A 26,624-nucleotide genomic window follows, 5' to 3' on the forward strand; every position below is an offset into this window, starting at 1 on the left:
CCGGGCCGCAGGTAGACTTCACTTCTCTCCTTCGGGGCAGCGCTGGCCAATCACAGCGCGGCGGCGGGCGGGACTTCCTCCGGCAAACCGGAAGTCCCGCCAAGCATCAGGCACCGTAGTGCCTGACTTCCTGTTTTGCGGCGCTCGGGCCGCGGCGGTGATTCTCGGGGGCATTTACGAGGGGTGGCCTCCCTCGAGGGGCATTTAAAAGGTACCAGCGAGGTGGGCACTCGCTCAGGACCAGATAAACGGGGTGGCACCCGCAATTTAAGAATAGAGCGCAACAAAGCACTCTGGGGCACCAAAGGGGGCAGGAGTGCTTCCCTCCGAGGGAAAACGACAGCGCTCTGCGCAGGCAAAGTAAAGCGCTCACGGGGCGCTAAGGGCAGCCACAGCCCTGGGGCAATAATCCAGCGCTCCCTGAGAGAAGGAAGCGCTTCCAGGCGCTAGGGCAACAGCCAACAATCAGGTCCTGGTAGAGTCCAGGACAGCAGAAGTCCAGGGGCTGGGCAGGGCTCAGGGAGGCAAGCCATCCCTGAGCCCAAGCAGCAGCACGCCCCTGGAAAGATTCAAGTTGGGAACAAGAACATTTTCATGGGGTCACAGCCCCTCTTTTATACACCTTTTCCTTTTGTCTAAGGTGCAGGGTGGGGGCGGAACCAGTCGCAGCTGGTTCTTGAGTACTCTGTTTACCTCAACCACCCTCTCTATTCACTGGCAGGGCTCAGGGTCATTAGACACACCACAGGGGGGCGGAGCTAGCATTGTGTGGGGAAAACCCAGCCCATCCAGGACACAGGTACACTCCTCCCACACATCACTCATGCTAATCTTACACTCACCACCGGGCAGACCCATCCAGACTTCCTGGAGCCTGGCATGCCAGCCTGCTCCAGCCAATCAGGCTCCAGCACCCTCACAGCACACATATCTCAATGTCCAGAAGTAGTACTTCCCTTCTAGACACATACAAGCCGCACATACCGTTGCGCAGCATTCACTCCCACGAGTTCACACATACCAAACTCGAGCCTGCACTCCCCACGCATCAGGAACTACCAGGGACACATACATTCCCCATGCATTCCTATGGGAGGGCAGGCCTATCTCACACACGCACTCAGGGAGCGCACGCACTTTACACTGCGCCACAGTGTCAAAGTGCGCAAAGACCAGAAATCACTATAATTTAAGGCAAAAAGTTCAGGGGTGAACCTGCCAGAAGGCCCAAGTCCAACACAACCCCCTTCCAGCCAAAACGCAGGGTAGGCCAATCACCACTGTGATGGACTTCCCTGTTTGGGGCGATAGAACACGGACGCGGGCCCGCACTGCAGGGACACCCTCCGGTTCTACGCCACGTTGATCCATAAGACAAGCACATACTTAAAAAAAACCAGGCCCAACTAGGCTACCCCACTGGTACTCCTTAGCTGTCCACGGCTAGGACCAGGCCCTAGGCCACCCAGATACCACTGGTCCTTGCCAATCCAGAGTGGGGGGTAGTAACCCCTGGCCTACAATAGCCATTCTCCACTCCCTTTCTCAGTGTAGTTCCAAACTACCACTGATCCTTCAACCTAGGGTCCGCACCCTCGGGCTGACCAGAGGTCACGGGCAAGAATGCCCCACCCTACCTCTACTTCTGAAGCACCCTCCAGAACACAACTCTCCCACCAGTTTAGGACCTGACTTCCTCAGCAGCAGTGACCACAGTCAGACCAGCACAAGAACGGTGTAGTAAGGCGTTGCACTTTGCGGGTTGCCAGATGCGGCGCAGGCGGCGGCTCGCGGACCGCGTCGAGACGGGGACGGCGAGCGGCATAGGCTGCGCGGCCGAAGGCAGATGCGGCTCAGTGCGGTGGCTACAGGACACCAGGCTGGTCATGACAGAGTCACAGCTCCCTTAACTGGTTTACCACCTGGCATTCAAATTCACTGGATGCACAGGGGTCAGACTTCCTCTGACCCCCTTCCAGAGTTCTGCACCCTCCCACTGTAGAACAGGGTCCCTCCACTTAAGGTAGGCCCCATCTGCTCTCAGGGTAGTACCACAACACTCAGCCAAGAACCCTAAAGATCCCTGCTAGGCCTGTACCACCCCTTCTGGGAAACACAGGGTCTCTTCACTTAAGATGAGCCCCACCTGTGTTCACAGGGGTACCCCTAGAAGACAAACCGGCCAGGACACTGGCTACAGTCGCCCTGCCGTCCAGGACAGGCAACCACCTGAACCTGGCTCCCCAACCTAGGGACGCTACCCTTTGGTTAGATGCCTGGCGCACCAGGACTTCCACAAGTTGAAAACAAAAATCTACGACTTTCTCTCCTCCTTCAGCAGCAAGGCAACCACTGCAGGTCAATACCCCATACAGCTTACCCGGTTCCTTCTCTTCAGGCAGGAGTTCCTTCTTGTAACTTCAGGACACTACATACAGTTGCCCTTACGTCCAGATCCGGAAACACCGGCTACTGGCTCCCCAACCAAGGGACCTACCTCTTGGTCAGATGCCTGGCGCACCAGGACTTCCTTGAGGGTGACACAACTAATGTGTCGTGTACAAGTCTGCCTGACACTCAGGACAGAAGTGGCATCACCATGGTCACTCACTGGCGACACAACCCTTCTGGCTGGCCCCTGACCCACTGGCTTTTCCACTGGGGAACCTATCCCCCTCGCACCCCTCCATCTGGACTTCTGCACCCTCCCAACTGGAGCGGTACTGCCAGACACCAGAACTACTGGAACCCTGGTTACAGAGGTTCCACGTTCTCCAGACACTCTGGAAGATCCTCCTCAAATGACCTATTGGTACAGCCTAGGCCCCTGACCTGATGTTCCCTTCAAGAACAATCCAGGCCCTGAGACTGGGTTTCGGGCACCTGGAGACATGCAGTCCCACCCACTCCTTCTCTTCTTGAGACAGGACGTGAGCCCCTACACCGAGACCTAGCTGGGCTACACTGAACCTCTTCCACCACGCTGGGCTGGAAGACACCTCAGACACTCCTTTTGGAGTCACTCCATCCCCTATGACTCTCTCCTCCCAGAACATTACCAACTCCAAAATTCTGTCTCTCAACAGACCACAGAAATCAAAAAGCAGGCTCCACTATCTGCAGACGTTCTTGGGAAAAGTTCAACACACAGGACTTGAATATCTGAGCAAAACTAGCATTCAGCAAGCTCCCCATCCAGAGAACTCACAAACACATCCAGTGCCACACACCATTCATCCCCACACACCCCTCCCCAGACTGGTAAGGCAGTTTCTACCACCCCTGATTTCTCAACCTGACCACACGTGACACAGGTACCATAACTCCAGGGCAGGGACGGGGGACACATGCACTGAACACACTTATGCTGCCACCACTGGATCCCACCCTCATGGTGAATCCAGAAAACATACTGTACTTAGGGGGATGATCTACCCTCCCGAGCTAGGGACACCTAACTCAAAGTGCACAAGAAACACATTTCCACAGAAATGACATTTTTAGCAAACTCCATACAACAATCCCCAAAATGTGGTTATCTAAAATGCAGAGTTTTGTAGTGGCCAGTTGCCACTGTGGTACAACGCAAACACAAATCCTTATCCCACCGCTGCCGCCAATGTTAGAAATGGGATCCCTGGCTGGCCAGGGCTTTCGCCAAAGTCAGTCAGAGACCACCACTCCCAAGTCAGGGCAAGGGAGTTACACGCCAAGATAACCCCTGCTCACCCTCTAGATAACGTGGCGCGAGCAGCAAGGCTAATCCTGGAGGCGATGTAGGTTAAGTATTTGCGCACGCACCCCAGCAACAACAACCAAAGGCCCACCACAAAGGAAACTCCACACAAGGTTATATAAAAAAATAGCCTTTGTATTACACCAAAACACATTTAGATAAAACACACATTTTACAATGTGCCAGAGGCACGGGCAGAATTTACAGGGGATATTTACAAGACAGGGCCACCTGGACCACTGTCAGGAATCAGCACTTAGAATACAATACAATACTTGTAGGCCTAGAACTTAGAACATAGCCTATCAGACAGTACCTTCCGTCCTGGTTGCACGGGATAATGCGAGTGACCTCCTTAGTAAGCTTGAGCGGGCGGCCCAGCGAAGCGGCATGACTCAGGGGAGAGTGGTGCGGCTCGAGGCTTGGACGGGCGGCCGGCAAGGTACAAGCGTTTCTCTGGGGCGACCAATGTGTGCGGCTCAGAAGAGGAGGGGGAGGCAGGATGCGGGCGGCCCAGCGAAGCGGCGCGGCTCAGGGGAGAGCGGCGCGGCTCGAGGCTTGGACGGGCGGCCGGCACGAGCTGCCGAGTGGAACGAGCGAGGCACACTTCAGCGAGGCCCCAGGGGCCCAGGGAGATCAGACAAGTCCCAGCAATTTGGCAGGGAAGGCACCATAGAGTCCACTGGTCCTGGGACTCTGGTCAGGGGGCAAGCTTAGTATCAAGCCCTTGGGATCACTTATAACAGAAGATCACTGTAACAAAAAAATAGGACATAAAGCACACAACCAGTACCCACTGGTAACTGGTAAGTCCCCCGTACGCAATCCTAACCACCCTAGGAACAGGTCACGCAGGGAACCAGGACCTTACTAGCACCACCTGCACTAGCAAGAACCACCACCTCAGTAGCACAATACAAGTAGGGGCATAGACCTGGGGACAAAACACATGATGCAGAACCTACATTCAGCGGTGTAAGGAACACATGACGCATCAACACACGTTCAGCGGTGTAAGGAACAGGGCACATAATGTATCAACAACACATTCAGAGGTGCAGCAAAGAGCACTTTGCAGAAATCACAGTAACATGAACTTACATCAAAGTCCAGGGTCCAGGTTGCGCCACTTGCGCCAGACCTAAACGTAGCAGCTGCCCACTACTTGCTGGGCAGCTGAGGGACAGGACAGGGGGCCTAAACGCTGCAGCTGGCACTAAGTGCTGCGCAGCTGGGGAAAGGCCAGGGATGAAGGAGTGCGCCTCACTCCTAAAGTCCAGAACATGTCCCTAGAAAAGAAAAGACCTACACGGTGCAGCTGCCCACTAATTGCTGGGCAGCTGGAAGACAAATCTGCGCCAGGGGCCCTCACTGGCCCCTCGGGAACACTGCGCCACATTGAGCCATCTGGCTTCCAAAATAACTGGGCACCTGAGCCTCTCAGGGCTCAACAAATATGCCCCCATGAGCCTCACTGGGCTCGCACTGCAAGGAATGCCCGGAGCCTCACAGGCTCGAAATAGGGATGCTGCTGAGAGCCGCTCTGGCTCCAAATATGCATTGCCGTTGGAGTCCCCCTCTCTGGGGACTCGGAGTGAACAAACTGCAGCAACCAAGAGCCTCTCGGGGCCCGGGGAGCAAGTGGGGCGCCTGGAGCCTCCTCGGGCTCCCAAAACAACTAACTCCGCGGAAGGGAGGGGGCGGGCACCGGCAATGTGCCCCGACGCCCCCCCTTCTCTTTAGCACACACACGGTCCCCACTCACCGGTCTGCCCTCACAGGGTCGTCTTCTCCATGCGGCGGGCTCTCAGTGTCCAGGCGGCGGTAGCGCTCGGCGGGGCTCTCTCTCCTCATGGGAGCCCCGCCTTCCTCATGCGCCCGCTTCGCTGTTCCCCGGTCCCCCATCTCGGGACCGGGCCTTCAATGGCTCGCGCTTTGCCTGGTTGGCGGCCCCGGGGCTCCCCTCAGCTCATGGGAGACCCGGGCCGCAGGTAGACTTCACTTCTCTCCTTCGGGGCAGCGCTGGCCAATCACAGCGCGGCGGCGGGCGGGACTTCCTCCGGCAAACCGGAAGTCCCGCCAAGCATCAGGCACCGTAGTGCCTGACTTCCTGTTTTGCGGCGCTCGGGCAGCGGCGGTGATTCTCGGGGGCATTTACGAGGGGTGGCCTCCCTCGAGGGGCATTTAAAAGGTACCAGCGAGGTGGGCACTCGCTCAGGACCAGATAAACGGGGTGGCACCCGCAATTTAAGAATAGAGCGCAACAAAGCACTCTGGGGCACCAAAGGGGGCAGGAGCGCTTCCCTCCGAGGGAAAACGACAGCGCTCTGCCCAGGCAGGCAAAGTAAAGCGCTCACGGGGCGCTAAGGGCAGCCACAGCCCTGGGGCAATAATCCAGCGCTCCCTGAGAGAAGGAAGCGCTTCCAGGCGCTAGGGCAACAGCCAACAATCAGGTCCTGGTAGAGTCCAGGACAGCAGAAGTCCAGGGGCTGGGCAGGGCTCAGGGAGGCAAGCCATCCCTGAGCCCAAGCAGCAGCACGCCCCTGGAAAGATTCAAGTTGGGAACAAGAACATTTTCATGGGGTCACAGCCCCTCTTTTATACACCTTTTCCCTTTGTCTAAGGTGCAGGGTGGGGGCGGAACCAGTCGCAGCTGGTTCTTGAGTACTCTGTTTACCTCAACCACCCTCTCTATTCACTGGCAGGGCTCAGGGTCATTAGACACACCACAGGGGGGCGGAGCCAGCATTGTGTGGGGAAAACCCAGCCCATCCAGGACACAGGTACACTCCTCCCACACATCACTCATGCTAATCTCACACTCACCACCGGGCAGACCCATCCAGACTTCCTGGAGCCTGGCATGCCAGCCTGCTCCAGCCAATCAGGCTCCAGCACCCTCACAGCACACATATCTCAATGTCAAGAAGTAGTACTTCCCTTCTAGACACATACAAGCCGCACATACCGTTGCGCAGCATTCACTCCCACGAGTTCACACATACCAAACTCGAGCCTGCACTCCCCACGCATCAGGAACTACCAGGGACACATACATTCCCCATGCATTCCTATGGGAGGGCAGGCCTATCTCACACACGCACTCAGGGAGCGCACGCACTTTACACTGCGCCACAGTGTCAAAGTGCGCAAAGACCAGAAATCACTATAATTTAAGGCAAAAAGTTCAGGGGTGAACCTGCCAGAAGGCCCAAGTCCAACAGTTCCGAAAAGGGATGAATATACGCGATCACTTGGTGAAATCTTTGTTACCGAAGAAACAATGTTTGAGTCAACCTACTCTTTGGGGTACTCCCACAATTATTGGACATAGGAAGTGTGGGTCTTGTAAAGCTTGTGCACTCACAATAGAGGGAAATGAGTTTAGTCACAATGACCATACATACAAACTGAAAATACATACCAATTGCAACACCTCCTGGGTAATCTATGCAATTAGATGCCCTTGTGGCTTTCTGTATGTGGGTCAAACCACGCAGAAAATAAAATGTCGAATTTTACAACATATGAGCCGGGTTCGCTGTAAAGTACAGGGGGCCCCTTTGGTGGACCATTTCAGTAGATTTGAACATCCAGACCACAGCATGAGATGGTGGGTCATAGAAAAAATTACAGAGAACCAACGAGGTGGGGATTTGCACAACATCCTCAATAGAAGGGAGTGTAAATGGATATATACTCTCAACACTGTGAACTCGGGACTTAACGAACTTGAGGAGATGAATAAACAAGTCGCCCTATTGGGTACATGATTATGCTTGGATATTATTTAATGTTGATACACTATGGATAATTTACTGAATAGAGGGTTGAAAAACTGTACATGATGTGTATATGTATACCATCTTTCCCTTCCACAGCTGTCCTAGATATTGTCCCCACTGTTCTAAATCCTTTTTTTATTTACCTAGGACTGTGTTAAATATGCTCCATTTAATGCTTTGATGTATCATAATTTGTTGACTGTGCTTTTTGGATGTCACCAATATTGTAACGTCTGCAATGTGGTTGTTTTCACTTGCTCATTGAATTTTTTGAAATGTCTATGCAGTAGTCCTTACTTGATGTTCATCATGCAGTAGGGATTGATTTTACACTGTCCTTCTATTGTCCCTCTCGTAGTTTCACGGATCACAAACTAATACGTATTTGTGTAGCGAATTTGAGAAATTTTAATAATATCTAGTGGATTATATATGTTTAATAATAATTTTTTCATCGCGAAAAAATGAATATTATTGCGCTAAATGGGTCCTTGATTACGTTTGAGGTAGGATACATGAGTAATCCGAACTTATTTGGACTCGAATTGGCTTGCAATCACTCCCCGGGGCAATGAAAACGCGCTGCTAACACACCGGTAATCGAGTCCTCTCTCTATGTTTAAAGAACAGAGAGACTCATGGTTATACACGCGAATGCGGAAACGCATTGCTATTCCCTCAGGTTTTGCCGTCGGGATCGGTTTGCAGTTGGATGAACTCTAGTCGGCTAGGGGTAAGTTGACACGATGGTGTCCTTTTCCGCCCAACTTTTACCAACTGCAGTGCTCTGTAGCTACTTAGTGGGAAATATTTACCGTTCTCCCCACAGCTACCGGTTTAACATTGAGGAGCCTCACCGACCCGGTTTTGAGAATCTTTATTGTGTGGCACTATCCACTAGTTTTTCAAAGACAACGGGGGAGTGAAATTGTACATGTGATGTGGAGCGAACGATGTGAGCCTCCCCACTAAAGAAACAAAACCCCCCCATTTCTCTCGACCAGGTAAATTACGCTCTTAAGGTATTGAATTCATTTTTTGCCTAAAAACACAAGCTGTATGGTGTCTGAAGTATACGCTATTATTTATTTAACAGGTACCGACTGTGTACCACTTCGGACATTATTCAACAGTGAGAAATTTGTCACCTGGCTAGCGATATTAATCAATCAGCAGGGTAAGACACTGTAATTAATTATTCTCACTGGAGGACGTAATTAACTTCAACTTCAGTCTGAAGGAGACTTTTGTTATTTCTCTATCATAGGTATCATCTATGTGATACTGTGCTATCAATCACCAGTGAGGATTGTATTAGCCATTTTTTGGAATTGAGACCATCACCTATCCGTATCTCCCAACCAATAGGGTAAGAGTAATGTCTTTACCATTATGTGGAGCCAGATAGGTTTTTAATTTTCATTTGAATCCTTAGGACCACGGTTAGTAATTCTCTTTATTAATCTTTTTAGGGTTATCCTCATTCCTTGGTTTCCCTTGTATTCTCTATGTCCTGATGAAGACTTGAACTCCCCAAGTTCAAATCACCGTATGGGCATAAGCCGAGTCGAAACGTCGACGTCATTTGTAGTAAACCTTGGACCAATTAATATTGTATATAGTGCTAATTAACCCTAGGACTGATATGCCTAGTTGCAATAACATTGTTTTTTGATCTTATTATTTGGCCAGGTTTCAAAAATACAATATACATGTTGGATATTGTTGTGTTTAATATTATGACTTTTTGAGCACCTCTATGATCTCGTCTCTCGGATCATTCACTTTACTTTCTTGAGCACGGTTTTTCTTGCACTCCTTTTCCTTGTTTGGGCGACCACTCTGTTTTTATTGACTCAATTTTTGATGATGTATATAAAAATATTTTCTATATAAAAATGTTTGTTGTAGAAAATGGAAAACGAAATTAAAATGTTTTCTCCTAACCGTGGTTTTATGTTAGTCTTGTGGTACTAAATTTTCAGTACAGAGCATACTGTGTTGTGGGTGCTCCTTGGAAGTAAATGAAAAGCTACTAAAATATATAAGGTTTGGAATTCATAGGTTCAGGACCATTGTCTATAGTGTGGTGTTGACGTGGGCGGCCAAGGCCTTGGCCCTTGAGCTCCCCGTCGCGGACGTGAGGACCAACCTCCTCCCTGAGGTCCTTAAACCGCAGGCAAGCTCTTCGGAGCCTCTGTTGCCGTTTAATGAGGCCTTGTCTGACGTTCTTCTGGGCACTTGGTCCAGGCCTGCTACAGGTCCCCCTGTAGATGGGAACGTGGCCAGACGCCACCGCCCGGCTCCGGGCGACCCTTGCTTCCTGTCCACCCACCCCACCCCCGAAAGCCTGGTTATCCAGGCCTCTAACTCCCAGACCGCATTCCCAACGGCTCCCCTCGATCGGGCATCCAAGAGGTACGAGCAATATAGCAAGAAGATGTTCTCCTCCCTGAGTTTGGGATTTCGGTCAGTTAAAACCGTGTGCTTCTTGGGCCGTTCTACCCACTCTCTGTGGGACAGGGTTGCGGACGTGCTGCCACAATGTCCGGAGGAGGCCCGGACTAAACTCGCTCAAGCCCTTGCGGAGGGTCGAGATGTGGCACGGTACTCCATCAGATGTGGACTGGATACTACGGACTCGCTAGGTAGAGCGATGGCAACAACGGTGGCGATTCGACGCCATGCCTGGCTGAGGTCCGCCAACTTTTCGGCTGATCTCCAAAACACCCTTATGGACATGCCGTTTGAGAGGCCGTCGCCTTTTTGGCGACAAGGCAGACCGTGCGCTTGAGCGCTTTAAGGACTCCAGGGCTACGGCCAAGTCCTTGGGCCTGTCGGCCCCGCGGCAGCAATCTGCTGCCTTTCGTCCCTTTCGTAGGCAAGGAAGGGGCGCCCCTACACGTCCTGCCAGCCACAGGCCGCAGACTAACATCCAGCGCGGTGGCGGACGTGGTAACCGCCGTGGCGGTGCCCGGGGACAGCTGCGCGGCCAGTCCACATCCACCCCCGCAGCATCTGCCTCAAAGCTTTCCCAGTCCGAGCTTTCAGGCCTACGGAACGCCAGTGGGGGGCAGGGTTCGCCATCACCTCCTCCACTGGCGTGACATCACATCGGACAGGTGGGTGCTGCAAATTGTCTGAAGGGGCTACTCCCTCCCCTTCGAGGCGACCCCTCCAGCCATGCCACCGCAGTACCACCGCGTGTCGGGGGATCACTTGAATCTTCTGCAAGAGGAAGTTTCGGCCCTCTTGGCCAAGGGGGCCATCGAGCGCGTTCCTGGGCCAGAAGTAGGGTGTGGTTGTTACTCCCAGTACTTTCTGGTTCCCAAGAAGGGCAAAGGGGGCCTACACCCTATCTTGGACCTGCGGAACGTTAACGGTTTCCTCCAGAAGGAGAGATTCAAGATGCTGACATTGGCTCAGGTCTTAGCTGCCCTGGACCCAGGAGACTGGATGGTGGCGTTGGACTTGCAGGACGCTTATTTCCACATCCTCGTCCTGCTGGCCCACCGGCGCTACCTGCGGTTCACGGTAGGCCACAAGCACTTTCAGTTTACCGTGCTCCCCTTCGGCCTTACCAGCGCCCCACGGGTGTTCACGAAAGTGATGGCGGTGGTCGCAGCTCATCTGCGCAGGTTAGGGGTTTCAGTCTTCCCCTATCTCGACGACTGGTTGTTGAAGGAGGGCTCGCCCCAGACAGTCGTCAGCCACCTACAGACTACGGCCGATCTCCTGCATCTGCTTTGGTTCTCCATCAATGTGCCGAAGTCACACCTGTGCCCCTCTCAGAAGCTCCTCTTCATCGGAGCAGTTCTAGACTCGGCGCAGTTTCGGGTTTATCCTCCCGAACAGTGGGTTCGGGATATTCAGGCTCTGATTCCGATCTTTCAGCCTTTATCCTGAGTCTCGGTCAGGTTGACGCTGCGGCTTCTGGGGCTGATGGGGCTGATGGCCTCCTGCATCCTTCTGGTGCATCACGCCTGGTGGCGGATGCGGGCTCTGCAGTGGGACCTGAAGTTTCAGTGGGCCCAGCATCAGGGCAACTTGTCTGACCATGTCTTGATCTCGGAGGGCACTGCAAGACAGTTGCAGTGGTGGCTCACAGACCGCGATTGGGTCAGCAACAGATCCCTCTCCCTACCCCAACCGGAGCATGTAGTTGTGACGGACGCGTCGCTCCAGGGTTGGGGAGGCCACGTGGGAGACGCGGAGATCAGAGGCCTCTGGTCTCCGGTGAAGTCCCAGCTCCATATCAACCTTCCTGGAGCTGCGGGCGATCCGACTTGCACTGAAGGCATTCCTCCCCTCTGTCCGGGGGAGTGTAGTGCAGGTGTTCACGGACAACACCTCCGCCATGTGGTACTGCAACAAACAGGGCGGGGTGGGGTCGTGGACCCTATGCCAGGAGCCTCTGCGCCTCTGGCAGTGGCTGGAACATCCGGGCGTGACCCTGGTGGTTCAACACCTGGCAGGTTCCCTGAACGCCAGGGCAGACAAACTCATCCGTCGGTACATGATGGATCACAAATGGCGTTTGAACTCGGACGTGGCGCAAGGCCTCTTTCAGCAGTGGGGAGAGCCTTGGTTAGATCTATTCGCCACAGAAGAGAACGCGCAATGTCATCAGTTCTGCGTGTTGGAATTTCCAAGGCGGCACTCGCTCGGAGACGCTTTTTGTCGCAAGTGGAGTTGCGGTCTATTGTACGCCTTTACGCCTATACCACTTCTGCCCGGAGTGCTGAAGAAGATCAGGCGAGACCGGGCCCATGTCATCCTTGTGGCTCCGGACTGGGCACGGAGGTTCTGGTATCCCGAGCTACTCCGCCTGTCTGTCGATCCCCCGATTTGTCTGCCTCTTCAGGAGGACCTTCTGTCGCAGCAGCAGGGCACGGTCCTCCACCCGAACCTGTCCAGTCTCCACTTACATGCGTGGAGATTGAGCGGCGGCAGTTAAGGCCATTTGACTTGCCTCCTGAAGTCTGTAATGTCATTCTGGCAGCCAGGCGTCCCTCCACAAAATTGGTATACGCCTGCAGGTTGAACAAGTTTGTGGCATGGTGCACAGCAGGGCTCTGCTCTGGGCACTCTAAAGGGCTACCCCTCTGCCATTTCCGCCTTCTTAAGGCTACCTCATCAGCCCTCTTTGTTGAAGTCCCCCATTGTAAATAGGTTCTTAAAGGGCATCACCCATGTTTCCTCCAGTCCCTTTCGTGATGCCTCAGTGGGACTTGAACCTTGTTCTTACCTTTCTGATGTGTGCTCCCTTTGAGCCACTTCATAACTATCCTCTTCGCCTTCTTACTCTAAAGACCGCATTCCTGGTTGCCATCACCTCTGCCAGGAGAATGAGTGAGCTCCAGGCCCTTTCCTCTAAGCGTCCTTTCCTTTCAGTCAATCCGGACAAAGTTGTGTTGCGGACGCGACCCTCTTTCCCTCCCAAGGTAGTGACAGCCTTCCACATCGGGCGGTCCATCACTTTGCCCACCTTCTTTCCGCCTCCGCATCCCTCGAAAGAGGAAGAGAGGCTCCACCGTCTGGACCCAAAACGTGCACTCTCATTCTATCTGGATCGCACACGCCAGTTCCGGGTGGATGACCAACTCTTCGTTGGTTACGTGGGTGCTAAGAAGGGACAGGCGGTGCACAAGCGAACCATTTCTCGATGGGTTGTCTTGTGCATCAAGATTTGTTACTCTTTGGCTCCAAAGGAGCCTCCTGTGGGGCTTCGTGCCCATTCCACACGGGCCACGGCGGCTACTACTGTCCTGGGCCGGGGAGTCCCCTTGCAGGACATATGTCAGGCAGCTACGTGGGCGTCTCTGCACACGTTCGCAAGACACTACTGCCTGGACAGCCAAGTCCGGAGAGATGGCTTTTTCGGCCGTTTCGTTCTCCAGGACTTTCTGGTGTGATCATTGGTTCGCAGACCCACCACCGGGGTTGGTATTGCTGGGGTATCTATTCTAAGGTAAGGAATCTAATACTAACCTGTTCCTTTCAGATGCACAAGTTACTTACCTTCGGTAACGATATATCTGTAAGAAACAGTAGTTAGTATTAGATTCCTTACCGCCCCACCCATCCTCCCTGTTCTGCGAACCGATATCTAGGGTTAAGTTCATCCCCTTTCAGGGCCCTAGTTTTTATGGCACCAGTGTTGGTTTTTATCATGGCTCTGCGTTTTCTGGCGTGGAAAAGCTGTGTATAAGAACTGACGTCAGCGCGCGAGGGCGGCGTGTAAGTACTCCGGCGACGTCATCCCGGCGCCAACGACGCCGACGACGGACGCGGAGCCGCAGAATACGCCTACCGACGCGCAAGGGTACTGCTACGCAAAAGTTTCCGGATCCAGTCTGACGCCTGGGGATATTCTATGGTAAGGAATCTAGTACTAACTACTTTCTTACAGATATATTATTACCGAAGGTAAGTAACTTGTGCGTCGGGTCCGGAGAGACAGCTTCTTTGGCTGTTCTGTGCTCCGTGACTTTCTAGTGTAATCTTGTTTGCAGACCCTCCACCGGGATTGGTATTGCAGGGATATCTATTTCAAGGTATGGAATCTATCACTAACGTGTCTCTTTCAGATGCACAAGTTAATTACTTGTGTAACAATATATCTGTAAGAGACATTAGTTAGTGATAGATTCCTTACCGCCCCTCCCATCCTCCCCGTTCTACGAACTGATTACTAGGGTTAAGGTCATCCCTTTCAGGGCCCTAGTTTTATGCACCAATTGTCAGTCTCTTACATGGCTCTGCATTTCGGTGCAGAATAGTTGTGTACAGAACTGACGTCAGTGGCATGGGTGGGGCCTAAGTACTCTCCCTGACATAATCTCGGCGCCTACGACGCCAGTGACGGACGCGGAGCCGCAGGACTCCACCTACTGCCGCGCAGAGGTACTGCTAAGCAGAAAAACTTGCCGGGTGCAGCCTGACGCCTGTGGGTTATTCTAAGGTAAGGAATCTATTACTAACTAATGTCTCTTACAGATATATTGTTACACAAGTAAGTAACTTGTGCTTTTGTTATATTACCACACATTATGGAAAAGTTTATCATCAATGTACATCATACTCTTAAAAATAGTCAGTGTGATTTATCAGCAAGGATATACCCTCAAGTCTAATGATGGTCCATTCATCTAGATCTCTAGACAAGTGGTGGCTCAGGTGGGGCACATGCACACTGTGTGAGTCTGTCTGACACCGTCATTCTGAACTTTGCATATTCTCAATCTGTGGAATCTGCTGAGATAACCATTATAATTAGAAAGAAATCCCAAGATAACAATTGATATGAGATTCCACAAAATAGCACACATTTTATAATCACTGCTAGGCATGCCCAGGGGCTAAACGATTACCCTGATGGTGGAATTGATGGCTTGGCATGCGGAAGGCCTCCACACACTTGGTGATTTTTACAGCGAAAGTGCACTCCTTCCATACAAGACACTAATGCAGGAAGAGTGGCTACTCCCGGGGCACTTTATTAGTCACAGTTCATGGGTCATAACACTGCGACATCTCACAAGAACCACAATTACACCTCACAATTCAATATCTTCATGTCAAGGGTGCGAGGCAACATCTCACCTGTTGGTTTGCCTACTCACTCAGGGTGCAGGCTGCTATTCTACTGACATTATTGCGACAGCGATGGGAGAATGATTTTGCTGGAACCTGCACTATAAATGAGTGGAACAGGATTCTAGCAACCCCTACCTACATCCCCAGAACAGCCAGGTTTCCATTGATATAGCTTTATATCATACTTAGGGCATACCTCACGCCTGAAAAAATTAACCCTTATTTCCATAGAACCGATGCGGCTTGTCCCCGTTGTGATCAGATGGACGCTGACATTCTACACATGTTGTGGTTATGTCCCTCATGTTATCATTACTGGCGCGAGGTGACACACTATTGGTTCACTTGCACAGGTAGACAGCTCACATGTACACACGATGTTTGCCTAGTGGGCCTTTAACCAAGGAACAAGAAGCTCAGAGCCACTATACTTTTTCTGGACCTAGATTTTCTAGCAACCAAGCGGCTAATCCCCAGACGTTGGAAGTCCCGTGAGCTGCCGTCAGTAGAAGCTTGGTCATGCTCTATCATCATTTGGGTCAGGGCAAAGGGGGAATCCCTCCGCTGGGGAGGTAAGCTAGGCCTCCGCAAATACCCCTTTTCCTTTAACTGTAGTGCCAATCTGACTGACCTTCAAGCTTTCTTGCAAGCTGATAGGGAGTCCCGCGAACCAGTTGACCCACTGCTTACTTCTGAATAGGTGCACCTGCATAACAATTGAAGCTACGACCCACACTGTCATTCCAAATATAGCAAATTGCATCTCTTATGTAACAATGAAGGTACATCACAGGAGAACTTGGACTGTTCGAGTTGCGGTTCATTCCCTTTTTCTTTCTTCTCTTCCTATCCCCCCTTTTTTTTATTATTGTGTGGTTGATGGTTACTGAAGTATGACATGTTATTGAATACGTTTGATGCCATTACCATGCAGTGGCATGGGCAGGATTGTAATTTACCAAGTGAACAAATTGGACGAATCATTGTAATTCCCTATTTAAATTCTTTATATGATTTTATACCAAGATAATATACATAACAACCGACCCAACCCCCCCTTCAGACATTTTCCCTTGAGATATGAAATTCATCCAGTTCTTAATTAAAGAAAAATGAAATCAGAAAGAGAGATAACAATTATCTTTCACTGTTGACAGCCCCACCATAGGCAACCCCACCTCTAACAACTCGCCTAAATATCCTCCCCAAACTCAGTAATGTTTTGTAGATCCCTGTTGCTAAAAGGAAACCAAGCTCTCAACACTTTTTTCCGAACCTTCATGTTCTTCCTCGAGTAAATAGCCCTTTCTAGGTGATAAATAGAAATTAGGCATGAAAACCACTGATGGAACACGGGGGGAAGGTTCAAGCCAAGCAGAAGTCGAACAGATCCGATTGACATCCATAGGTATACACATGAAAGGTTCAAAATTAGATAAGACTAATTCATTATGGATCCCCTAAAAGAATCCACCTAGGAGACAGAGTGACATTTACCCCTAATTTATTAACAAGAAAATCATTGATCCCAGATTTGAGACCATCTAACGCAGGACATGTTGCCAACAAGTGGACAAGATTTGCACCATATTCCCTACACCTGGGACAGCTCATACCAGAGGTGCCCCCCCCCCCCCATCTAGCTATCTTCCAGGGTGTTCTATAAAGGTTAAAACAAGTTTTAAAATGTTGGGCCTGTAGTCTGGCAGAAATAAGAAACATCTGGGCATCCATCAGTGACCTTGACAGGTCACTCGTTTGGCAGTTGTTCTTGTCCACCCAGTTCTGACAATGTTTGGACATATCGTCCTGCATTGTGTTATTTAAAAAAACTATACAGGCCCTATCGGGTTTCATCGGCGGAAATCAATTAAACAATCTCTACCTTGTTGGAGCCCCTAGTCACACCACGTTTCTTCCATTAAAAAAAACCTGATTTGTAGATATTTGAAAGTCCCAGTGGAGAAGCCTAAATTCTCGACACATCATCTCAAAAGAATTAAATAATTAAACAAAAAAATCTCAGTGTACAGATCCCATGTAGGGCCCATCTACTCTTATACAAATTATGAAAGATATCAGGTAACAATGAGTTATCCAGTATTGGGGTATAGTAATTACATTTTCCAAGACCAACATTTTTACTAATTTTTCCCAAATACCAAAGGCCTCCGTAAGAACTTTGAAGCTGACTTTTTTGTAGTAACATAAATTGGTTTGCTGCTAAATACAGTCTCTCGCCTTATGCCCTATAAGAAACTCGTATATGGAGAGTCGACTCATCTTGTCCAGGAGTAACACCCACTTTCCCTAGGAGGGCTGCCAGCTGCTGCAGTCCTACGGCCCAATAATACAGTTTGAGGTTAGGGACTGCTTATCTTCCATGATCTTTGGGTAAAGTCATAAATCTAAGCACGCGCTGAGGATTTGCATATGCCCAGAGGAATCTAGTCATTAAAGAAAAAGGGGTAACCCTGTGTCCCTCAGAACCTGGGTAATTAATGGTTAAACAAGGATTGGTTCTGTCAGGTAGAGCGTGGGTAATTTAACAGTGCTATTAATGCTGTCTGCGAAGAACGCCCTCTAGCACACACAATTCTAGGACCTAGTATTGAATAAAAATAGGGCCTGAGAACAAATGGTTGTGCTATGTATTTATCTGAATTGAGTTCATTCAAAATTTACATACATTGCGTACACGGACTTTCAAAGTCAATTTATGGTGCAGATGAGTGACAATAGTGAATAGTGATCAAGTGGTGAAGAAATATATACAGTGGAGAATAAATTAAATATATACATATATACAAGTGCATTTCTGGTGGCCAGGTACTAGTTAGTATCTAGAGATTCTTATTATTTCTTTTTTCTTCAGAATCCTAGAAGCACTGGGCATTTGATAAGCGTCGACGTTTCGACCCTTCGGCGCCTCTGTTTAAGGTCGCGGTGGGTCTTTCTCAAGACAGAAGTGGAATGCACGACAGTCTGTAATTTAAGCGAGAGGTTGTGTGTCAGAGGGGAAGGCAATAAATTAGCCTGACTAACGGGCAGTAGGTATACTCACCCTATATTCAAGGCCGACGAGCTTTGCCTGAGTGGGTGGGGCACAATGACCAGAAATCTGTGAAAAGATGGATTAGATCAGTCCCCATCTAGTGGTGCGTGTCGTTGTTCACCGTGATTAGAAGTGGCGCGGCCAGTAACATCGGTGTTAGTTTGACTGGGCTGCGGGGACCGGTACCACTGATAAGTGCCTCGTGTTGGGATACATTACATGGTGATTGTGGTACAAGCGCCTAAATTACATCGCGCTTTAACCTCAGGGGGTGGCATCTTAGTGCTGTAGAGGTGCCGTGCGTGGTGAGTATTTAAACAAAGACTGGCAACCAGTGCCGGCTGTATTAGGGCACAGGAACCTGTTCCTCAACCCCCCCCCCCCGCTGCCTATGGTGGGAGTACGAGTTTGTGAGTGATCTAATACACTTCGGACTGTGAGGGATTCCAAAGCGACCAAACGGGGTGAGTTATTTAAAAAACATGTCTGTGAAAACTAAAGTACATGGCTGTCCAGGTTAGGGCACCCGTGAAATCTGCAACGTTCCTACTAACCCCCAGTAAAGATGCGCGAAAGCTTATACTAAAGTGGTGGTGTGAGCTTACACGTATTTCTTTGTGCGATTAATCGGATGGCTGATGGTACGTAGTCCCATCAAACGGCTGCCATCTGTCAGCTGAATGAGCTCGTTCTGCCTAATGCTATTTAACAGAGTGCCGCGAGGACGCAGGTACTTAAGTGAGTGGGCGCGGTTGCCTAGCGTCGGCATGGCGTCGTTTCGTGTAACACGCGTCTTGCGTGAGTTTGCTAACGTGATGCATTAATGATGCATTATAGTGACCCGACGCAATGGCATCATTTTCGCTGCTAAAAATGTGGTAAAAACAAAAGTCGGAGGTCCATAGTTTAACCAGGGATGATTTCATGCTCACCGGCTACGATAAAACATATTAGCTGCTGGGACCACCGTTTGCGGAATATGTTTGCGAGCAATTTTTAAATTAATGGTGTGAATAAATTACCATCTTATCACTATCGGTTATTTAGGTTATATGTGATGGCCTCTATCCATTGAAGGAATGCATTAGCGCAGTTGGTGCTAATGCATTCGTAATATGTTAAACTATGGAGCTCTGCCCATTGTTTTACCACATTTTTAGCAGCGAACATGACGCCATCTAATCGGTTCACTATAATGCATCAATAATGCATCACGTTAGCAAGCTCACGCAAGACGCGTGTTACACTAAACAACACCACGCGTCCTCGCGGCACTCTGTTAAATAGCATTAGGCAGAACGAGCTCATTCAGCTGACAGATGGCAGCCGTTTGATGGGACTATGTACCATCAGCCGTCCGATTAATCGCACAAAGAAATATGGGTAAGCTCACACCACCACTTTAGTATAAGCTTTCGCGCATTTTTACTGGGGTTAGTAGGAACCTTGCAGATTTCACGGGCGCCCTAACCTGGACAGCCATGTACTTTAGTTTTCACAGACATGGTTTTAAAATAACTCACCCTGTTTGGTCACTTTGGAATCCCTCACAGTCCGAAGTGTATTAGATCACTCACAAACTCGTACACCCACCATAGGCAGCGGGGGGGGGAAGGGGGGGGGGGTTGAGGAACAGGTTCCTGTGCCCTAATACAGCCGGCACTGGTTGCCAGTCTTTGTTTAAACACTCACCATGCACGGCACCTCTACAGCACTAAGATGCCACCCCCTGAGGTTAAAGCGCGATGTAATTTAGGCGCTTGTACCACAAGCACCATGTAATGTATCCCAACACGAGGCACTTATCAGTGGTACCGGACCCCGCAGCCCAGTCAAACTAACACCGATGTTACTGGCGGCGACACTTCTAATCACTGTGAACAACGACACGCACCACTAAATGGGGACTGATCTAATCCATCTTTTCACAGATTTCTGGTCATTGTGCCCCACCCTCTCAGGCAAAGCTTGTCGGCCTTGAATATAGGGTGAGTATACCTACTGCCTGTTAGTCAGGCTAATTTATTGCCCTAACAGCCCCTCTGACACACAACCTCTGGCTTAAATTACAGACTATCGTGCATTCCACTTCTGTCTTAAGAAAGACCCGCCGCGACCTTAAACCGAGGCGCCGAAGGGTCGAAACGTCGACGCTGGTCAAAGACCCAGTGCTTCTAGGATTCTGAAGAAAAAAGAAATAATAAGAATCTCTAGATACTAACTAGTACCTGGCCACCAGAAATACACTTGTATATATATGTATATATTGAATTTATTCTCCACTGTATATATTTCTTCACCACTTGATCACTATTCACTATTGTCACTCATCTGCACCATAAATTGACTTTGAAAGTCCGTGTACGCAATGTATGTAAATTTTTGAATGAACTCAATTCAGATAAATACATAATACAACTATTTGTTCTCAGGCCCTATTTTTATTCAATACTAGGTCCTAGAATTGTGTGTGCTAGAGGGCGTTCTTCGCAGACAGCATTAATAGCATTGTTAAATTTCCCACGCTCTACCCGACAGAACCAATACTTGTTTAACCAGAGGAATCTAGTCAACATCCCATCAAGGATTTGAACCCAGTTGTTGCCGATCTCCAGAGGAAAGGCTCAAAAGATCATTTTTATTAGATTACTCCTACCAATCCGAGAAAGCGTAAGATTGTTGCATCTTCAAAAATCCAGGTTGGCCTTCCTAATCAAAGGAGTAAGGTTGGCCTCCACAATATTTCCAACATTGGAGCTGATAATTACTCCGAGGTAGGTTGCCTCTTTAGTAACCCACTCATTCTGAAGGAGTTCCTCTTTGTTGGTAATAACTTGGGTTTTATCCTGTTTAATATGTACCCTGAGAACCGGCTGAATGTCTTAGCCTTCTTTTCAATCATTGAGAGCCCCACTAGGTGCAGATGTAGCGATAGCCAAATCGTCTGCATATGCCAAGATCGTCGTCTCCCCCCTGGTAGCTTGATCGGCTGGATTGCACAATTACAATGGATTTGCCTGATCAAGGGCTCAATATAGAGTGCAAATAGCAAGGGGGAGCAGGAACACCCTTGCTTGGACCCCGTTCAATGACCACCTCGTCAGAGTTACCTCCCATAAGAGAGATCTTGGCTCTAGGCCGATAATAGAGTGCTTGCACCGCATTAATAAACCCCTGGCCGATTCCCTTGTAGGAGATTACTGTCCAAATAAACTGCCAAGAGACCCTATCAAATGCCTTTTCGGCGTCCAACAGGATAAGAGCAGTGTGGCCTTGAGAAACACCAGCTGCATCAAAGAAAGTGATCACCCACCGAATGTGGTCGGTGGTACCCTTGCCGGGGATGAAACCATGCTGCACCGGAGACGTAAGCTGGTTAATAACTGTTGATAGACGGGTGGGCAAGATGGCAAGATTATTTTTTTGTTTAACTTTGTTTTTATTATTATTGGTATGATCACTGTATACAGTACATTTACACCAGGGTGTGTCACCATACAGATTGAATCTATGTGTGAACAACTAATACAGTTGTGATTTTCCGCATTTCCAGCAACAACAACTTTTACAGGCTCCAATTGTGGGAACTTAGCATGTTATCTTTGCCTACAGATTTATACCATGAGTAAGTAAATAAAAACAAATATACAACTCTAAACAATGTACCCCACCGCCTGGAACACTTACAATGAATCACTGCGCTTTGTGTGCTCTACATCTATGACCCACCATCCGCACCATAGCAGCCCGCCTAACTATGACTGCTAGTCGCAGCGTGCACTCTAGTGTCCCGTGCCTACCACGGGTGGGCAAGATTTTAGCATAGATCTTTGAATCACTGTTAATAAGCGTGATGGGGCGGTATGAACCTAGCTCCATAGGGGGTTTGTTTTTCTTTGTGAAACACCACTATTTTAGGCATTGACTAGCTATCTGGCAGGGGAATCCCTTCCTGGATCTCCCGGAACAGTTTGGTCAAAAACCCTTTCAAAGCCCCTGCAAATACCTTATAAAATTCCAATGTAGAACCGCTGTCTCAAATTGCCTTCGAATGACGCAGACAGATCTCTGTGAGATGTGTACTGATTATGTCACACTGTATTACTGCACTGTCCAACCCCATTCCCCAACTGGATAGCGATTATTCTGTGCTTTACTGTGTCCTTCTACTGTAATATTAATGCATAACATTTCAATAAACAGATCAAACAAAAATAGCACACATTATATGATGAAATGGTGGCACATCTTTATTTATTAAAAAACATTAAGATTTAATTGTTTTCAATGACTACTTTAATTAACAGTCTGCCAAACATGAATGATGCCTTTTGTTAACTGTGGTGTGTTTGACAATGTCACAGGGTGTGAGATCTTCGCTTATGTTCTTTTTATTCTTTTTGTACATTGCAGATGACAACTTAATGCACCTGCATTTTTATATTTTGTTTACATGAAAATCTTCTCTTATTATTTTGGTGGCCTCCTTTATATATGTCTTCATATTTCTCCCTAGCAAGAATTCGTTTTGAATCCTAACGATTTACTGTGGTGCAAATGATGCATACTGTCTACCTTTGTTCCCATTTCAAGTACCCTTCGGAGCTCTCCTTCAATAGTACTTTCACATGTTTATTCCTTACAGTGTAATGTAGTTCTCTATAAATACATTTATCAATACAGCAATGTGAGTGAGAGTGGGAAATAAATAATACTTGGCAATGCAAGCCCTGCAAAGAAAAGCCATTGCACTTGTTAGTCCAAGATATCTGGATTAAAAGCTTTGGGTCAAAAAAGCACTAGCTGCTGGGAAAAGACTCATTCTGTGACACTGGAAGCCATCAAGGATGGTAAAAAACGAAGATTTTAACACGGAGATTCATAACCTGGATAATATGGAGAGTATAACCAACCAGTTCAAAAATTGAGTTCCAATCTACAATAAAATATGGAAAGGCTGTATTGCCATATGTTGAAAATAGCTACTCACACTAGGACTTCCACTATTATTCCTCTGGATTTGCTATCTATGTACAACAGTATACCACAACCTCTTATTGAACGTTTCACTTATAGTACCTCAGGTATAAGTGTATATTTGTGCACATGTTTGTTTATTGGAATCTGTTTCATTTTTAGATTTAAAGATGGCTATTAATCATTTAGAAAGACTTAAGAGGTTAGATTACTATTGTGAAAATATCGATAAAAATGTAACGTTGCTATATGAGCACACATCAGCTATATTACGTAATTTGTTTTACTAGATTATTAATTGTGTATATTCTGGTATACTAAGAATCTACTCCGAGTAATTGTTACATATATGTATACTTTTTTGTAACATTATCTATGAACAATCTAAGTAAAGGCTGTTCAATGATAGGACTGTAAAGAAATTTCTTTTTTGTATTGTTAGTATTGTAAAAAAGAAATACTATTGCTAAAGCGTAATATTTGTTTTATTTATATGAGTAATTTCTATATACCACTTCTCTTTTCTTCAGAGTTTGTGTTTGGGATCTTCAAATTCACTAAATCTTTATTTTCTCTTAGAGCTCACCAGTATTTCTGCAGCAGGAGAATTGTGAATTTGTCTTTGTCTGGAGAACTCCAGAAGCCTGTCCAGTTATCAGAGCAGAAGGTGGGTAGTTCTTAACTTTGGTCCATTTTTAATTTTGTAAAATATTGTTCTATATGTTATGGCATGCTTTGCAGATTATCTGTGTGAGAAATCAGGTTGTTGGTTGAGGGGGTGAAACCCTGCTCAAGCAACAGCCACAGTCCTTGTCAGGGTGAACCACAATCACTCAATTAACCTATGCTTAACCCTTTAGCAACTTAAGACAACAGCAATTATGCTCGACTTGGAGGCAATGTGTAAAGTATTTATGCAGCACTCAAACTGTAATAGAGTAACAACACGAGAAAAATCTCACACCAATTTAGAAAAATAGAATGCATTTTAATAAATTATTTGACACCAAAACAACAAAAATACAATCAACAGACCTGAAGATATGCAATTATAAAGATTACCATAAAAGCAGTGCCAAAATGCGCAAAGCGCCAACTGAGGGTATCTGGCCGCGCTGGACCAGAAGAAAGACGTATTCAGGCTGACGCGAGGGAGCAAAGTCGGGGCACAGGAGCAATATTAGCCAGCTGAGGACGATACGTTATGTCATTGGTGTGCGGTCTGCATGTCCTCCGGCATATGTTCTAGTTATGCTGTGAGGCTTTGCAGGACTTTGCATTGCTCTGCCTCAGTTCCGATGAGCCTGGTAGCTGTGCAGGTAGGCTTTGCGTCACTTGGTGTTGATTTTGATGAGGCTGGGAGTTACCACTTTGGAATCAGGAACTCGGACCAGCAGAGGCCAGCAAGGTCCAGTTGCAGGTCCGGTGCAACAGATTAGCTTGGCAGTTTGAGAGGCCTCTGTTTGTTTTGTCCAAGTGGCTCAAAAGAGGCATCAGGCAGCTGACCCTTGAAGTCAGTCATCCTGGGATGAAGTGAGCAGGTACATTTTCCTTCTTAGCAAGTATTGCTGGTCTGAAGCAGCTGGGCGTCCTCATTTGGGCGTATCCACTGGTCCAGGAGTGTTCTGAAAAGTGGGTCGGATAGTTTAATACCAGGTTCCCACTTTGAAGGTTCTGGAGTTTCCCCTTACAGAGGTGTCTGGAATTTCCTGCCCTTAGCCCAGTCTTTCTGGGGGCACAATAGGCTAGTGTGTAGTCCTTTCAGCTGGGTAGTCAGTGTCTTCGAAATGCAAGTGTGGTCAGTGACAGCTCCTCCTCCTCATTTAGCCAGGATGGCCCGTCTTGTCTATACCCAGACCCTCTATTGTGATGCTGTCTGGTAGGTATACACAAAGTTCAGCTGCCAACTATACCCATGTATGTGATCCAGGAACAGCCTGGAGGCATCAAGTGGTTAGGACACGAAAATGGCAACTTTCTAAAAGTGGCATTTTCAGAATTGGGATTTAAAATCCGACTTTACCATAAGATGGCTTTAAATTTCAATTTAAAGATATCAAACATAACTTCCACACCTGCTTCCAATCAAACCTGATCACTTATTAAGTGTAATAAGGTAGCCCAATGTTATTCTATGGGAGAGGTAGGCCTTGCAATAGTGAAAAACGAATTTAGTAGTTTTGTACTACCAGGACATGTAAAACTTAAATGTACATGTCCAACTTATCTGATAGAGACTTCTAGGCGCAGATTCCTTACCTTTTGAATTTCCCAATGCATCAGACTGAATCTGGAAGATTTTTTATGATCAGTACCCTTGCTAGCTGGTAGGTGGCATTGGTCGGCTCTGCGTCCATCATTGGCATCATCCACGCCTGAAGTTACGTCTCAGCACCTATGTAGGTGCCACCTAGGCACGCCGATGCCCGGTCTTTTCCACGTCAGCCAGCTCTGATTTTGAGTAGAGCTACCCCGCTTTCATCTTTTGATAGTTTTTTTTAACCTTTTGTCAGCGTTTTTTTAGGTTACCTCCTGGTGTTTTGAGGAATGCCTTTGTGCAATTAGGTCTTAAACCCTACACCACCTGTCACCGGTCAATGTCAGTGACGGATCCACCCTTCGTTTCTCTGTGGTGCCTGGAGCGCGACCATGACATCAAGTCATATTCCAATTGCTGGGCCATGGCTCCGAAGGCTTTGAGGGAGCAGTTCCTGAAGCTGCTAGTTGCCCGGCATGCGACTCTGCCGAAGTCGAGATCCCAGTCGAGGGGAAGGTCCCAGGATCGTTCGAGGAACCCAAAGTCCTCCTCATCCCATTCAAAGTCCTTGGGACACTAGGTAGCAGGCACAAAGAGTAGAGCAGGAATTCAAAGAGTTCTTCTACTTCTCCTCATCCGTTGGCTGACAAGCAAGCCTCTGCGTTCTTGGCCTCGGTCCCCAGAACCTGCGCCTGGGCTGATTCTGCACCTTCCCAACGGCTGTAGCGACCCCTGCCCAATTGAAAGACTTCTGTGAGGCCATGCACCTCATAGATGAGAGGCCCGTCGACGCACCCTTCAGGCTCAGTGGGGTCAAAAGGGTCCCCAATTGGTTCCGTGCCCTCAGTTCCAGCCCCAGCGGCTCCGGCCCCCATTGGAACCCCAGGGGCTGAATATTATGATTGCCCATCTCCCCTCACCCGGGGACCCAAACTTCCTCACCAACACCCAACTCCTCCAAGCCTCCACCACCTAAAGCGCTTTCTCTGTCGGATAGGGAATCCAAGAGGCTGCACTCTTTTAAGAAGATGTTTTCTTCTGCCAGCCTGGCATTGCGGTCCCTGAACAGTGCATGCTTTTTGGGTTGGTATTCCCAAACTTTGTGGGATCAGGTTGCGCAGAGTCTGCCACAGGTCCTGGAGGAGGCTAGTGCGTTTCTCTCTTAAGCTGTCTGGGACTGGATAGAATTAGTAAAGTTCACTGTTCGATGAGTAC

At 48.6% G+C, this 26,624-nt stretch overlaps 1 protein-coding gene across 1 annotated transcript in view; it reads left to right on the forward strand.

The window, feature by feature from the left end:
• IGF2R (insulin like growth factor 2 receptor) overlaps nt 1-26,624 on the forward strand; it is a 1,933,894-nt gene that overhangs the window by 842,504 nt on the left and 1,064,766 nt on the right. Inside the window, exon 26 of the mRNA XM_078648980.1 lies at nt 23,732-23,819. Within this exon, the coding sequence (XP_078505106.1) occupies nt 23,732-23,819 (88 nt within the window). The remainder of the gene's footprint in view (nt 1-23,731; nt 23,820-26,624) is intronic.

The sequence above is a fragment of the Lissotriton helveticus genome, chromosome 6 (genome assembly GCF_964261635.1).
Source record: "Lissotriton helveticus chromosome 6, aLisHel1.1, whole genome shotgun sequence".
Lineage (NCBI taxonomy): Eukaryota > Metazoa > Chordata > Amphibia > Caudata > Salamandridae > Lissotriton > Lissotriton helveticus.